Source organism: Solanum verrucosum, unplaced genomic scaffold (assembly GCF_900185275.1).
Source record: "Solanum verrucosum unplaced genomic scaffold, falcon-dt-bn FXZP01000277.1, whole genome shotgun sequence".
Taxonomy (NCBI): Eukaryota; Viridiplantae; Streptophyta; class Magnoliopsida; order Solanales; family Solanaceae; genus Solanum; species Solanum verrucosum.
Genome location: NW_026019945.1, coordinates 1,107,815 through 1,126,377, shown reverse-complemented (window position 1 = coordinate 1,126,377; position 18,563 = coordinate 1,107,815). Strand labels below are relative to the sequence as shown.

The 18,563-nt window shown below is 31.5% G+C and overlaps 1 protein-coding gene and 1 pseudogene across 1 annotated transcript; one reads left to right on the top strand and one right to left on the bottom strand.

Moving 5' to 3' along the window:
• Nucleotides 1-6,778: 6,778 nt before the first annotated feature.
• On the bottom strand, nucleotides 6,779-11,552 carry LOC125839423 (3-hydroxyisobutyryl-CoA hydrolase-like protein 5; annotated as a pseudogene).
• A 3,178-nt stretch (nucleotides 11,553-14,730) lies between these two features.
• Nucleotides 14,731-18,563, top strand: LOC125839451 (uncharacterized). Its single transcript, XM_049518428.1, is given in 2 exon segments — nucleotides 14,731-14,777; nucleotides 17,558-18,563. Coding segments are annotated over 2 exon segments (876 nt in total). The 3' UTR covers nucleotides 18,387-18,563.

Below are 18,563 nucleotides of genomic sequence, written 5' to 3'. Positions count from 1 at the left end.
GAGATGGGCTTTTGACAATCATCCTCTTTGAAACGGCTTACACTTCACACTCACATAGGTGATTTCTAACCGTGTTATCGCGTAAATACACTATTTGGTCAAATCTGCCAAACTTAGCAAATCATTAAAAACATTAAGCTTTATTAACTCTATAACAAGCCTTAATGATGTATCCTTGTTCCTGAGCATTGTCTTCATCATGAGAATGGATTGAGTTGGTTGACAATGCCGAACCGTCAGTCACAACTTTGTTTTTCTCCTTGAATCTAGCTCTTGGGATCTCCAGTCTGCTAGATAGAGTTACCGCCATGATGACTTGTCCTAAGCCGTAAACCCATTCCATAGATGATCTTTAAACTTTCTCTCTAGTTAGGCCTTTTTGTAAGTGGATCCGACACATTATCCTTTGACTTTACATAGTCAATTCTGATAATTCCACTAGAGAGTAGTTTTCTAACTGTATCTTGTCTATGTCCTATATGACTAGACTTTTCGTTATACATCATTCTCCATGCCCTACTATTGCAACTTGACTATCAAAGTGTATGCATACTGATGCCAAAGGTTTGGGCCAAAATGAATATCTATCAAGAAATTCCGGAGTCTTTCAACTTGTTCACCGACCTTATCTAGAGCACCTAGCTCAGAGATCATTGTAGAGCTAGCGATACATGTCTTTTTTTTTTTTTCTTTTTTAAAAAAAAAATATATATTTCCAAGAGACTGCTCCTCTACCAAGAGTAAATACATATCCACTCGTGGATTTCACTTCATTTGTCTGGTGATCCAATTCGCATTACTATATCATTTCAATACTATTGGATATTGTTAAAATGCAAGACATAGTTTTAAGTATTTCTTAAATACTCCAAAACTCTTTTCATTTTCATATAATGAGTTCGATTGGGATAACTCGTGAACTGACTCAGTTTATTAATAGCAAATGTTATATCTGATCGCGCACACTTCGTGATATACATCATACTTCTCAATACTTTAGCACAATCCAATTGTGAGTCACTTTTGCTTTCACTCTTTTGAAATGCAAACCTCACATTTATTGGAGACTTGACAATATTGAAATCCAAATATTTGAAACTAGTCAAGTACCGTTTCAATGCAATGAGACCGCGAATATGCTAAACATTATGGAGTTCTAAGGATTCTTATACTTAAGATCGCATCAGCAACTCCAAAAATTTTCATTCCAAACTTGCTTTCTAGCATACGTTTAGTAGCATTTATGCCATTAGTGTCTCTATTGATGATCAACATATCACCAATTATACAAACAAACAATGACCTAGTGATTTTAATGTAAACACATTTTTTCACTTCCATCATTCTTAAATCCATTTACCAACATAGTTTGGTCAAATATCTTATGTCATTGTTTGGGCGCTTGTTTTAGTCCATAAAGTGACTTAACAAGTTCGCACACTTTCTTTTCTTTACCAAGAACCACAAAACCCTTGGGTTGTTTCATGTAAATTTCTTCTTCCAAGTCTCCATTTAAGAGAGTTGTTTTCACATTCATTTGATGAATTTGGAGGTCATATACCACAGCTAATACAACTAACATCCAAATGAATGTAATTCTAGTTACTGACGAGTATGTGTCGAAAAGATCAAGACCTTGTTTTTGTCTTGCTTTATATCTGTCAACAGTTCCATCGACTTTCATTTTCCTTTTGAGGATTCACTTTTAACCCAAAAGTTTTATTTCCTGGGGAAGATCAACCAACTTCCAATAGGATTCTCAAGATTGAACCAATCTCACTATTAATACCATCTGTCCAAAAGGATGAGTCTACAAAAGACACAAGAAATGTTACAAAATCATATTCGAAGAAAGTAGATGTACTTTGACATTTTACTACACCTCGGAATATCTTTATTAAGTACATTCTCTTTTTTCCTTTTCAAGGTCTTTTAGACCCTTCACTAGACTACTCAAGTCTAATTTTACAGTCCACAATCATAGGTCCTATTTTAATCCTTTTAGAAATAGGAACTTGGACTTTAGCTAGACACCCCCACACTTTGAAATATTTCAAGTTGGATTTCCTTCCTTTCCATTTCTTATATGGAATAGATTGTGTCCTGAACAAACAAAATTGCTTTCTTTCTAAAAAGACAAAACTTTTTGTCGTTCCCTTTTGCAGTAAGGATAGTTCCTCCACACAAGTTTTGTGGTAAACCCGAACTTATAAATAGTGCATCCATCATTTCTTTCAACGTTCGATTTTTCATTAGATTGAGGAGAATAGGGCAGCAGTTTGATGGATAATTCCATTTTCCAAACATATTTCTACACAAGAAGATTTATACTCTCCATTCTTATCACTTCTTACGTATTTCCCAACTGATTTTCAACTTTGATATTATATTGTCTAAACATTTCTATTGCTTCATCCTTACCATTCAACAAATAGACATAGTCATTTCTAATGCAATTGTCAATGAAAGTTATGAGATACTTTTTTCCACCACGAGATGGTGTTGACTTCATATCACAAATGTTAGTGTAAATCAACTCTAAGGGATTAGAATTCCTTTCAACAGATTTATAAGAATGCTCAGCATACTTAGACTCCACACAAACATGTCATTTTTATTTATTGCACTCAAAGTTAGACAAAACTTCTAAGTTGATCAGTTTTCCTTACAAGGTTTTGTAATTGACATGCCCCAAGTGTTCATGTCACAAACTTTAACTCAAGCAAGTAAGAACAAATAAAAATATTGAGTTTGAAAAGCTCTTCGCGAGGTAGCTTTTTTCTCACTAATATTTTGTTCCTATTTCTTACAATTTTGTGTGATACAAATATTGTTTAGAGTCATCACCTTGTCAAATGTCCTTTTCAGAAGGAACTTTCCATAACTTTCAATTGGATTGTTATAGAACTACCCATGAACAAAGTTTCATTGGGTCCAATAAAGGCAATATAGTCCAAATATTTCTTTTACAGAACATAACAAATGACTATTCACCAATATTCATGTCTATGCAACTAATTTTATCATAATAGACATATCTTTTCATGAAAAATCACAACATTTTAAGTGACACTTTTTCATAAAAGAACACAATTATTTTGAACAAGTATATATAGAATTTGGTAGTTTCATACTAGTCACACCATATACTAGTAATAGAGAAACTCAACAACCACAATACAAAATATACTCCAAGAATTTTGTGGGTCTAACATAATACAAAAGTATCATTGAATTTCATATCTTTTGCTCCAAAATTAAATTAGACACCAAGTCTAATTTTATCTTTATCATAAGCAAAGAACCCCCACATTTTAAATGTGATCTCAAAAATATTTTTCAAGTATTTGAAAATAGTTTTTCCACATATATTTCCAGACCATCAAAATGTCATTGGCACTATGAAACCTCTTTTGGAAATATTATTCTACAAAAGAATTATATTGCTTCAATTCTCTTTGACAATCTTTACATAGTGTCAAAGTTCATTCCATAGAGGCACAAAATCACAAACTCTAAGACACTGGTATTTTTCCATCTATCACAAATAGACATATCACTTAGTATTTAGAATACTAACAATAAAGACAAAAAAATTTGTACAATTTGTTTCTATATAACAATGAGTTTATAGAAAGTCAAAAGTACAACATTGACTTATTATGTGAAGTTTTCATAATCTTTTTCAAACCAATTGCATAGTCTGATTTATCTAGAGTAGTAAACAACAAAAGTTTTTAGCCTACAAAAATCAGACACAATCAAATTTCACATAGAGTACCAAACTACAAAAGCTTTTTTTTCCAAACATAGTTAAACATATTCTTTATTACATAGAAATGTTTTTCTTTTCAAATAGTCTTCCAACTATAACATTTTGACATACCATTTTATCAAACAAAAATGTGCATATCTCATTTTGCAAACTAAAGAATTTTAAAGGCAATACTATTTGCCAAGAAAAATTCATTCCACAACAAATGGTTTGCAGATCTTTTTCCAAAGATACACATGATTAAAAATCAAAATTGTTAACTCTTAGAAACTATTTTCCTCCTTAGATAAATAATAAGAAGGTTACCTGGTGTAATCTTTAACCAGAATAGCACCAATTTTTTCTGTACATTCTCATATTGACCTTGCTAAACAAAGCACCGAATTCGGGAGAAGTAATGCCTTAAACTTCTACTTCCATGATCTGTTTCTCTCAATCAGTAGAATACAAGAAATACCAACAGTATAATAATTTCCTTAAGATTGTTATTCGTCTTGTATTCCCAAGATACTTAGAATAAAACTTTGAAGAGTTTGGTAAGACACAATAAAGTTTAAGAACATTTTCACAACTAGAAAATTAAAACTAGTAGAGAAACTAGAATCAGAAACAAGTTAGAAAAAATATACGAAATATTTTTTCTTAAAGAAGAATTGTTGTCAATCTGTGTTTAAAGAATCTTACTGATTCCAACAAACTTTGCAGAAACACGAAGTTATCAAAGTTTAATGAACCAGTGAAGAACAGAAGAATATAAATTAATTCACAATTCTAAAATTTGTAACACATACCAGAATCTGGAAAAAACAGAAAGAAGATCAAGCCCACTGAATGCACAGTGTCCCCTTAAGGAAATTATTCCCCTCTAGTATCCGAGGTTTGATTTGGAATATGTCCTCCCAGGATAGAATGATCTCAATCACCAGTGTATTGATACCCAAAACGCTGGTGTCAGCGAGCCACTCAACGGCAGTAAAGTACACTTAGAATACTAGATTTAGTAGTAGAAGAAGAAGTTCAGAAATTCGTTCTTAAAATGAGAGGAAATCCCTCAATTTATAGAAAACAAAGGGTAGTGTGAAAAGGTTCTTATTGTGCCTTACCGGAAAGGTCACAAACCATTGGAAAAGTCACAATCTTTCGGAAAGGTCACCACCTTTCATAAAAGTCACAACTTTTCATAAAAGTCACAACTTTTCATAAAAGTCGAAACTTTTCATAAAAGTCACAACTCTTCATAAAAGTCGCAACTTTTCATCAAAGTCACAACTCTTCATAAAAATCGCAACTCTTCATTTTCCATTCACACCTTTTAAAAACCCAACATTGCATACATTGTGATCGATCTACTATGTATAATCGATACTTACTCTTTTTTTTTTTTGCTATTAAAATAACTGAACTAATAAAACTCTACCCTTCTATATGCAGAGTACAATTTGACATCACAGTGGTTCCGCTACAGCTTTTGTCTCCGACCAAATGGCTGAAAAAATGTTGCATCTCTCAATACAAGAAATTTACAAAATTTGTCAGGCCAAGGTACTTCATGCTATTAAGCTTAAAACACATAAAACAATCGCAATAAATTGCTAATTTCTTCCTTGCAGAACCACCGGCAACTTTTTCAACAACTGTGGGGGCAGCAACTTGCAAAATTCAAATGAAAAAACTTTTTTCCAGTAATCACGATGCAAAATTGGCTCTTCTAAATTATGAAAAAGAAACACGATGCCATCCAACCAGCACCGATGATCACACCGGAAACGACAAAACGTAAAGTGCTCGACATCAGCAGTAAACTCAAAACTCGAGCCCCTATGAAAAGGGACTGAAAGATAAGACTCCTCTGCCTCCTCTCATCTCTTCTTCTTCTTCCTTACAATCATGATATGTTTTTCTTCTCATTTACTAACGAAAGAAGCTAGGACTTAATAATCTTCACCTTTTTAAAAGTCAAATTGTACTTAGATCAATAATTTTTCGATGCAATCTGATATTAAGGTGATCAAAATTCTGATTATGTCTCGCATTCAAATTTCATTCTCTATTATTAGAAGTGGAAGTCTCCAACAAGCACCGCTTCAAGAAAATTCAATTGAGAAGAAATACATTTCCACTAATAATTTTTTAATATTAAATTACATATTAAAATAAATGAAAAAAATTATCAAATTAATTTTTTTGCATAATGCAAAACCCAATTGCCGAAAAAAATTCATGATAATATTTTTGGCGTATCTTAGAATAATAAATACAAAAGAGGTGACTTGATTTTTGTGGGATATGATAGTTTTCCGACAAATTCTAGCAAATACTTAGATGATGTTTTCTGCTAAGAATGATAATTTAAAGATATAATTTGAATTAATTAGAGTATAGTTTAAGGATGATTTTAGCTAAAAAAAAATTAGCAAATATACTTATGGAAAGGATTTTAGAATGAAAAAAGAGACAAAATAAAAAAAGAATAGCCTGAATTTTTGCCAAAAAAATTGAAAAAACTTCAATTCTACGAATCATGAAATTCCACAATTAATAGGACAAAAAAAATACTAGAACATATGAAAGAGGATCAATGGAATGAAAAAAAATAACTTGAAATTTTCGCCAAAAAAAATTTAAAAAAACTTTAATTCCACAAATCACAAATCCCACCATTAATATGGAAAGAAAATGCTATAACATATGAGGGAGTGACAACAATTAAAATAATATCATTAGCCACTTGTACATATTCATAATAATTCATAATAAAGCTTGGGAAGGCCATTCGCAAATAATACATTAATCCAATGTGACTTGTGAGTAATGTATCAAAATCTTAAATAATGTTGCAGTTACATTTGCCACAAGGAATGTTTCTTCTACTATATATATATACTTGAATCTTTATTACTAACATTAGAAGATATATATATATATATATATATATATATATATATATATATATCATGAACACTAATTCTAAGAGTTGTTGATCCACACATCATTATTGAATTTTCATTTGGTTCGGAGACAATAACTAGAACTCTCATATTTTCCTTCCCACCTGTTATTTATCAGATCAAATATAAAATTAAAGTTTAATTAACAATCTTCTTCAATAATGAAAAATATATAATTGGATAATTTAAGTGCAACTGATATACAAATTCATTTGAACCTGCAATATTCTTCTTCATTTATTGGAATTTGAAGTTCCAAGTCATGTTCTTCGAATGGCTTGAAGATTAAGTCGAGTTGCTCATCGTGTACTTTGTCAAGAGTTGAAGGGTTCCACTGAAAACGAAGAAAGGGAAGTGTTCTATCAATATTTTTTATGTAAATGCATCAACTACTTATAATTATATGTTTCAGTATTGAAAAAATATTACTTTTAGTCGAATAAACTGAACGACTTTATAGTTATTCTAAATTCTTGATTGGTTAATAAAACTTCCAACACTTGAAGGAACAAAGGAGCATACCTTTGGAGACTTATCCTTGTCAATGATGGCAGCCCTTATTCCCTTTAAAAATAAATTAAAGAATTTTATTTCAGATTTTAAATGAGAAATCACAAATCAAGTGTACCTCTTTGTGAATATGTTTGCTTAAAAATAATTACCTCATACAAATCATTAGATATTATGGTTCGTAATGTATTCATTGTAATCCTAAATTCTTTTCTCAAACATTCAGATAGGGTTTGGGTCCTTCCTTCTCGTATCTGAAAAAATATAGAGAAAATGTAAGATTCTTTCTCTTTCACAATTCAATAGATATGCATAAATTGTTTATATGTATTAGGACTAGTTACCGATCTCAATGTTATTTTTAGTCCAATTGGAGATGCTTTCTTTATACTTTTAAGCACTGGCATAATCCAATCATTTCCTTTTTTGCCTGCTTCAGCTTCCTGAAAATTAAAGTTATATAAACAATTGTACGTTTTATTTTATATGAGATTCCATTTCATTGGAATATCATATAGTATAATCAATTCTTACAAATGAATCCAGGATCTCCTCCACAGTTTCCCTGGAGAAACAATCATCGATTATGGACAACCTACAATTGATTTATGAAAAATGCATGAGTGTGACTATTAATTAATATCCTCACAAGAACAAATTGAAATCATAATTTATATGATACATTACTTGCTCAATACACTTCTTTCATCTATTTGAACATTTGTAGAGAATTCGTCGATGACAGATCTAATAGTATCCTCCTCACCGTTGTTTATGCTCAGTAAACTCTTCTCTAACTGAAATAATTTCTGTGAAGGTACAAAATGAGTTGCTAATCCAGCAGCAACCACTTCTTTACCTTTCAAAGTCGCTCCTGTTAAGCCCAAATATTCCCCTACATACATTTAACAACATCACATATATATTCAAATTTTAAAAATACATGTTCTAACTTACTTACCAAGTCGACCCGAAAGGCGTGGGAGTATGTATGATAAGCCACAGTCAGGGTGATACCCTAGATTTGCTTCAGGAATGGAACAAAACTGCAATTGTTCAATGAATGAGAAAACATTAAGATTAATAATTTACTAAAGATGTCATTATTCAAATCATAAAATTGGTACTAACTGTTTTCTCAGTGACGACAGAGAATTTCATTGAAGCCATCAAGCCTACACCTCCACCCATTGACATTCCATGAGAAAGAACAATATGTGGTTTCTTATAAGTTTGAAGCTGGTAGCAAAACCAATACAGTCTATAACCAAATTCAAGGCAAGAATCCCCTTCAAAAAATATTGTTGATCAGTGAAAAGAGCTAACAAGCTATATGGTGTGAACACTAGTTAGTTAGTTAGTTAAAAGAAGCCGATGTGGTATTAGTTAGTTACTAAGAATCAGTTGAACAATATATGTATATATAGATAGTTAGAATGGTGTGATCATTAAGCTGTCTAAATTCAATGTAACAGTGCACTTCTCTGAATAATATCTCTCTTTCTTCTTCTCTGTAAATCTGTGTAGCTTAAAATCCATCTATGGAGTTATCATGGTATTAGAGCTACGATCGTAGCTAGTTTAAAGGCATAAAATCGACTATGTGATGCTCAGATTCACCAACAGTCAAAGGTGATTTCGAAAAAAAAAGAGCATCCAAAGTCATTGTAATGGCAATTGGTGGTTCAAGTGAAAGTGACAGAGTTGTTAATGGTGGAGCTGGTAATGGTACTACTGGCATAACCTCGTTTCCAGTGATTGATCACAATCACCGACTCTAGCTTCAGTATTTCTTGTCCAATCAAATCACCTACTCTCACTTGTCTTCTGGCTATCAACAAGTGTTACAAGCTTATTTAGTTGTGATTGAACCTGCTTCTTTCAAGGAAGCCGATGCTTATCCTGCCTGGGTGAAAGCCATGTAATTGAAAAGAGTTGCACTAGAGAGTAATAAGACTTGGAGCATTGTAGACTTACCACCTGGTAAGAAATCCATTGGTTGTAGGTGGGTGTATAAGATCAAGTTCTTAGCTTCAGGTAAAGTGGAAAGGTTCAAGGCTCGACTGGTAGCCAAAGGTTATAGTCAGAAGGAAGGGGTTGATTATAGAGAAACCTTCGGCCATGTTGTTAAAATGATGACAGTCAGGGATGTTGTAGCTCTTGCAGCTTCTAAAGGGTGGTATATATATCAAATGGATGTACATAATGCTTTCTTGAATGGGAATTTACTAGAGGAGGTGTACATGGACATCCCTCTTGGGTTTGCTAGACATGGGGAGTGTAAGAAGGTTTGCTAACTACATAAGTCTTTGTATGGTCTAAAGCAAGCTGCACCAAGGCAGTGAAATATGAAATTAACTGAGGCATTAATGCAGATGGGGTTCAAATAAAGTCACTATGATTACTCATTATTTACAAAGCATGTTGCTAGTGAAATTGTGGTTGTATTAGTGTATGTGGATGACTTATTGATCACTGGAAGTAATCATCAACTTCTGAGCAGCACTAGACAAGACACTCAAATGAAGTTTAAAAGGAAGGATCTAGGGGAATTAAAATTCTTTTTGGGAATTGAGTTTTCTAGATCTAGCAAAGGTATCTTGATGACACAATGAAAGTATGCACTTGAATTAATCTCTGACTCTGGACTATGGGGAGCTTAGCATGCCTGCACACCACTAGAAGTCAACAAAAAGCTCACTTTTCTTCAATATGATGAACATATTCCTAATGAATGCACTAAAGATGACAGTTTGCTTACAAATCCTACAGAGTATCAGAGACTTGTAGGAAGACTTCTTTACCTCACCATGACAAGACCAAACTTGGCTTTCTCTACACAAGTTCTAAGTCAGTTCATGCACTGTCCTAATCAATCTCACATGGAGGCAGCACTAAGAGTGGTTAGGTACATCAACGAAGCTCCTGGCTTGAGACTGTTGATGCCAACAGGTCACACTACACAACTCACTGCTTTTTGTGATTCTGACTGGGGAGCATGTTTGGAGACTAGGAGGTCAGGATATTTGGTAAAGCTAGGAGAAGGGTTAATCTCATGGAAATCTAAGAAGCAAGAAACAATATCAAGGAGCTCAGCAGAGGCAGAGTTCAGAAGCATGGCTGCCTGTGCAGCTAAAATTACTTGGTTGATAGGCCTATACAAAGAATTGGGGATCAGTGTGAGTCTTCATGTGAACATGATATGTGACAATAAAGCAGTCATCCAAATTGCTGCAAATCCAATCTTCCATGAAAGAACAAAGCATATTGATATTGATTGTCACTTTGTCAGAGAAAGAAATTGCCAAGGAATGCTGAAGACAGAACATATAAACACCAAGGAGCAATTGGCTGACCTACTCACTAAAATTTTGGGAAAAGTACAACATGATCTGCTACTAAATAAACTGGGAATAAAAAATGCCTTCCAACCATAAGCTTGAGGAGGGGTGTTGATTAGTGAAAGAATCTAACAAGCTATATGGTGTGAATGACTAATTAGTTAGTTAAAAGAAGCTGATGTGGCATTAGTTAGTTACTAAGAATCAGTTGACCAATATATGTATATATAGATAGTTAGAATGGTGTGATCATTAAGTTGTCTAGATTCAATGTAACAATGCACTTCTCTGAATAATATCTCTCCTTCTTCTTCTTCAATCTTTCTTCTTCTCTGTAAATCTGTGTAGCTTAAACTCCATCTATGGAGTTATCAAATATTATATATTTACTCATGAGTTTAAGTGAACATATATATATATATAGTCTAAAATAGAAACAAATATATAGTTACTTGTGTTTCGTCCATCATATAATCGTTTCAATTCTCCACCAGCTGAGAATGTACGGCCAGCTCCCTATGTGCAAATGTATAAGAATTTCAACTTTCAAGAAATGGAATTAACTAAGAAAATACTCGTAATCAAAATAGATAATTACCTTAACGATTACAAATTCAACATTCTCATCTTTCTCATATTTCTCAAATTTCTGCCCGAGCATTAATACCTAATGAAGAAAATTTTATAATTAAGTGAACATTTTAACTATATATGTTTATAGATGTTACATGCATATATACCATTTTTTCTGATATAGAATTTAAATGGTCAGGCCGATTCAAGGTGAGCACTCTGCCGTGGCCAATCTCCTTAGCAATAACATCCTGACGAGCACAAAAATAGTTTTTTACTTATACTTGATGAATAAAAAAGAATCAGACTCGCATTTTAGATTTAATATTACCTCTCTATTTTGTTTCATTACTTCTGGAGGCATCAAAGACGTTACGATAGAATTGGTAGAGATGTTATTCCCATAACAGCTAGCTAGTCGACTCAAAGAAGAGTGGAATATTTAAAATGATGACTTCTCCTTCTTCAACTCTCTGATCTTAATTTATAATTTTGTTTATGATATTAATACGGTATTTAGTATATGTTTAAATATAATTAAAGATATATCATCCATTTAATAAGATTAATACATCTATCTCTAGAGTTGAATTGGAAGTTGGAATATATATATGAGTACTTATGCGATACAAATCTAGATTAATCGGTCAGTGGATTGTAGATATGAAATTGTTAAACCAACACAAATAGAAAAAATTCGGGCATAACTAAAACTCGGGCACAACTGATAACTAAAAGTCGGGCATAACTAAAAGTCGGGCACAATTGATGCACAATTCTTTTAGTGATCACATTTATTTTCAATGATGATGTTGATGTCAAATTTCTTGACATAAATGTAACTCCATTTTTTTACTTGTTACGTTTCGCTTTATAAGAGTTAATTTGACTAATCTTTACAGTTAAATTGAATTATTAATTTAATATGTTGAAGTTAAAATTTAAATGTTCTATGTTATGCAATCAGAGTATCATGTTTATCTTGGGTTTATATATATATATATATATATATATATATATATATATATTTATATTTTTTTATCTTGGGTTAGTATATATGTTAAAAAGTGATTTTTCTTTTCATGATATATTCACTTGATGTTGCTGGTGACCATTTAAATTTGCAAGGGTAATTTTATTCGTTAAAGAATTTATTAACACGTTGTGAAATCAATATTTTGGTTTGGATTTTAAATGAGATCTAAAAGTTTGGCATGAATAACAAACTATTGGAGGTGATGGACTATTAATTAGAGTAATTAAGTTGAAAACAAACTTAATTAGGTCTAGATATAGTTAAATGTCTAAATCTATATTTGTATTTAAAAACTACATTATCAGATATACATTCATACCATATCAAAGAATTTCATTTATAGTTTCAAAAATTTATATGCTATCTCACTATTTAATGATGGCATAATACATAAAATGTATCATTTAACTTGACCTCATTTTACATTTATGCCCTCTAACTTTGGGTGTGCACAAACATGTACTTTAACATGTAAAAAGTTGAACAAGTAGACACATGATTTCTACGTGGCATAATACATATAGGACACCACGTAGGATGAAACTTTTCATGTAGAATGTGTGTGTCTATTTGTTCTACTTCTTACAAACTTAAGTGCCTACTTGTGCACACCCAAAGTTGGAGGGCGTAAATGAGAGCTGGTGTAACACCTCGGGTTTCAAAAAGAGCTAAAGAAAGGTTCGTACAAGTCAACCATCAGTTTTTCATTTTAGGCCAGCTTCAATCGTGCATATCTTTTAGAACATAAAGAATTAGGTGGCCCATGACCTATCAAATTAATGGTCTTTGAGTCTTCTTTCCATTGCCACCAAGTTTGCTTATATTCGAGCTCGGAGGAGAAAGTTATGCCCTTTTTAGTGAAGTCTCTCTTCTAAAAACTTCTCAATCATTTTAAGAGGGGTAGTTTGGTCTTTTATTTTTTCCTTCTAAGCCTGACCACATTTTTCTTCACTCAGTTAAGGGTCTAATCAAATGTTAGACCACTTTTTCACGTTCCTAAACACTTATAGAAGTAGAGCGAGGATCCAAGAAGAGAAAATGCTAGGTTTCAAGCATTCTTCAAGAGTTGTAGATTTCACAAAGAACATTATTCTTTCAAGGTATGTAAGGCTTCTCACAATGTTGAACTTGTTCGTCCTCATGCCATACATCTAAATTTATCCACTAAATCGTTGTATCTAAAGAGTTTTTGAGTAGTTCTTCTTTTTGAGTTCAATTCTATGGAGGTTTTGATCCTTTTGTGTTGTGGATCTTTGGTAAAAGTTATATTCCCAAAAAGGGACTGTATGGAATTCTTCATGTATTTGTGTAAGGTTTTAAAATCAAGAACAGTATAGCAGAATTTTCCAAATTCTAAACTAGTTGGGGTCCTAATTTGAGATTGAAAATTCGTCAGATTTTCTGGGTGGGGCAGCGCACCACCAAGGCGCCAGAACTTATGCCCAAAAGTTTGGGGGATGGAGCTAGCCCCGCGCCAGCAGTGCGCCGCAAACTTGAGCCAAAAGATGACAATTTTATTCAGCAAACCAATTAACTCAAGTTACGAATACCACTAATATACATACTAATTACTCGGTCAGTTCATTTTTACTTATTTTTATTAAATTCTCGAAGGTAAAATTATATAAACTTTGACTAATATTTCAAGATGTATTTTAATAATCTGATTAACATGAGAAGAAGTGCATTTTATAATATTTTTCGAACATCTAAATTTTAAATTAATTCAATTCGATTCAAACATTAGTCAAATTGACTCTCGAAAAGTAAAATGAAACAAGTAAAATTGAACAAAGTAATAAAAAACTCTAAAGAAACGTGAGAAAATCTATCACCCCAATATATTAATCCAACGTCATTGTTAAAAGTAGTGACACAACAATGGCGTAATCTAATTAATGTCTAACTCAATTAACATATGATTAACAATCATCCTCGTAATTAACATAATGGGACAAGTGTCTTATATTTTAAATTTTAATCTTCAACTTCTGATATTTTTCTCTAAATCTCACAAATAAAATTTGTTGAAATAAAAACTAAAAGTGAGAATACTTAGACGTGGACAACTCTATCTAAAAAAAAAAAAAAGAAACTCGACAAAATAGCCTTAAAAAAAAACAAAATTACCTGGCAATATATTTAAGAGATAAAAAACCTTTGAAATTACCCCAAATAGATATTAATTTTCTCTAGTTCAATTTCATTGTGCATTTGATTGAATTGACACGTACGAAAGTTCAATTCAATCATAGACAAAAAATTAATAATTATTAATAGCATAGGTCAAAGTAACTCAAATATCAGCCATAAAACAAAGCAAATTAGTCTATTGATTCATCAACACACACACATTTTGGTTATAAATGTGTGAAGTAAAGATAATATATATTTGATATATGTCATAGTTATAAATAAAATGATTGTGAATTTAATTTTGTGACTTTGGTACAATAAAAAAAACAACAAAATCTATAACCATATATGGGATCTATTATTATCCCAATATTTTGTCCAACACCTAGTGCATTATTAGACCTCTTCAAAATGCCTATAAAAAGGCACCAACCTCTATCAAATTTCCTAGACATAAACCCTCTCCTCCCTCATTCAAAAAACCCTCTCCTCCCTCATTCAAAAAACCCTCTCCTCCCTCTTTCAAAAAAGGAAAGGACAAAAAGATCATATATAGAAAAAACATATTTTGACAAAGAGCTAGAGGAATGAAATGAAGTACCAAAACTTATTACAAAATTTGGCCAAATTTATGGAGAAATTCACCTTCTTTATTGTACATGTTAATTAATCAAAGTACTCCCACTGTATGCATTTTTGTGATACTTTTCGTTTTTTGAGAGTCAGGTTTGAACGAGAATGCATGAAATCTTCAATTTTCATTTTTTTTGAAATGAAATTTATATATTTGTAAATTACGTAAAAAGTACTACAAGTCACAATAATTGATAATTCAAAATGTTTAAAAGATCTATGTAAAATTTACAGTAAAAAATATACTTATTTGAATCTTGAAATCCAAAAAACGCCACATAAATTGAGACGAAGGGTGAATGATTTTGTAAAATGCGATCAAATTAATCAAAAATCTTGCTATTTGTTAGGTGGCCCAACTGATCGATTAAGTTGGGCTGAATAGTCATATCACAAAACATACTATTGTGTTCATGGAATTATTGGGCCAACAAATGAAGCAATTACATATTGTTGGGTCACTTGAAATTATTAGGGCCACAGGCCACTGCTATCCTTACACAAATAGCCAACCTAATTTGTTGTTTACTTTTTTCTAACATTTATACATAATTATATATTCATTTTAACTTATATACACGATAATATATATATATATAACCTCACTATAACATCCTTATATATATATATATATATATATATATATATATATATATATATATATATATAACCTCACTATAACATCCTTATATAACAACAAAGTTCATGACTAATATACATGAGAAAATGAAATAATCTTGAATTCTCATTTTGTGACCTAGAAACTTAAAAAACATATAATAAAGTTTGTCTTGTAGAAACAATGAGTTATTTTTATTAGATCGTTTCGGATGAACCTACAAAATCTAAGGTCAAATAGAGTTAGTCGATCATACATTTAATACACATAAAAAATTTAGATTATACTCATTTCAATTACTAGTCTCATAGAGCCCGGTATTGTTATTTATTGCCACTATCTCCCCATGTCAGTATCGGGTAATTTGCGCGCATGTTGTCTTCCATAATAATTAAGAAAATCCATTTTTGTGTTATATTTTTGATAATGTGAAGTAAAAAAGTTTGATTGGGGTAATAGTTTTTTCTCATCTTTCTTAAAGATTAACTTACACTCTTTGATTATGTCATTGTTGTGTCACTAATTACACAAAATTACGTAATTTAAATGTTAAGAAGTTGACAATTTTATTCAGCAAACCAATTAACTCAAGTTACGAATACCACTAATATACCGACTAATTACTCTGTACTTTTATCAGGGAGACTCAAATTACATGAACTTTGATCAATACTTTAAGATGTAATTTTTAAAAATCTGATTAACATGAGAAGAACTGCGTTTTATAGTAAAAAAACTAATCAAATTGACTCTCAAAAAACAAAATGTGACAAATAAAATGGCTAAGTAATAAAAAAAACTCTAAAGAAACGTGAGAAAATCTATCACCCCAATATATTAATCCAACGTCATTATTAAAAGTAGTGACACAACTATGGCGTAATCAAATTAATGTCTATCTTAATTAACATATGATTAACAATCATCCTCGTAATTAACATAATGGGACAAGTGTCTTATATTTTAATCTTCAACTTCTGATATTTTTCTCTAAATCTCACAAATAAGATTTGTTGAAATAAAAACTAAAAGCGAGAATAATTAGCTCTCTAAAAAAAAACTAGACAAAATAGCCTTAAAAGTAAATAAATTACTTAGCATTTAGCAATCTATCTATATATAAAAACCTTTGAACTTACCCCAGATAGATATTAATTTTCTCTAGTTCAATTTCATTGTGCATTTGATTGAATTGACACGTACGAAAGTTCAATTCAATCATAGACAAAAAATTAATAATATTAATAGCATAGGGTCAAAGTAACTCAAATATCAGCCATAAAACAAAGCAAATTAGTCTATTGATTCATCAACACACACACATTTTGGTTAAGTGGGACACCTAAAGATTTCAATAATTTTCTTTCAATTACATAAGCTAATGAACACATCAAGATTGAGTAAATGGATGAGTATAAATCAATAGCTATTCCTCCACTTCCACATGGCAATCCTACTTCATCACAAATTTACAAACACACTACCCCACCCCTTAGTTACCATGTACCTCCGGAGTATAGATAGATACAGATTCAGAATTTCGAATTTTTTAAAAATAATTTAGTGATGTCACGTGAATATTATATAAAATAAGATCGATGCTAATGGTGTCGTAAAATAAGATTCATGTTCTTTTATTTCTTTCGATACATGTAACAAGAACAATATCATGTCCAACGACTAATATGGTGTTATAAACATAATCTAAAGAGGATAGGATATACACAAATTTTATTTTTATCTTGTGTAAAGTAAAGATAATATATATTTGATATATGTCATAGTTATAAATAAAATGATTGTGAATTTAATTTTGTGACTTTGGTACAATAAAAAAAACAACAAAATCTATAACCATATATGGGATCTATTATTATCCCAATATTTTGTCCAACACCTAGTGCATTATTAGATCTCTTCAAAATGCCTATAAAAAGGCACCAACCTCTATCAAAGTTCCTAGATACAAACCCTCTCCTCCCTCTTTCAAAAAACCCTCTCCTCCCTCTTTCAAAAAAGGAAAGGACAAAAAGATCATATATAGAAAAAACATATTTTGACAAAGAGCTAGAGGAATGAAATGAAGTACCAAAACTTATTACAAAATTTGGCCAAATTTATGGAGAAATTCACTCAACTACTTGCTTCAATTTCTTTATTTTCATTCCTATTTTCCTACTACTCATCTTACTTCTCATCCTTCTTTACCTATTATTATTCATTAAACTTTTCATTTTCTACATTTCCTTTCCACCTTCTAAACCATGCTATGGATAAAAATTATGTATTTTTAATATGCAATGGTATATTCTTAGTGCTCCTCGCTAATACTTCTAGTGAGGAGAAGAAGGAAGAAGAAGAAAAAGAAGAGGGAGATGGATTCTTGAATGAATTTCAAGAACCCAAATTATTACCTCTATGCATTGGTACTCAAGCCTCATATTTAGAAACAACAAAAGAAGAAGTACATGCACAACAACGCGAAGATGAGATGAGCATACAACTCAGTAAGTCTCATGAAGTACCGTTAAACGTTGAAAACTCAATTATGACAATTGTGGAATATAAGCAAGATGAGTCAACGTTAGAAGGGGAAGAAGGTGGTATTGGAGGGGAAGAATGTTCTACAACCTACGAGGTCGTAGAGGTAGATAATTATGAAGAAAATGATTTTTTTACTGAAGAAGAAAGTGATGATGAGCCATTGAATAAGTTGAGTAATGAGGAATTGAATAAGAAATTTGAAGAATTTATAAGAAAAATGAAGGAAGAAATTAGAATTGAAGCTCGTCAACATTTAGTCCTCGTAAAATAATTAATCAAAATGTCGAGTTGTGTGGAAACAGCCTCTAATACTTGTATTAGAGTAGACTGTCTACATCACACCTTTTGAAGTATTACAAACTTCTTCAGACTCTACTTTGTTAACGCGAGATCTTTGTGCAACGAGCGGCTCATCGTAAGTAATTAATCAAAATATTCACCTTCTTTA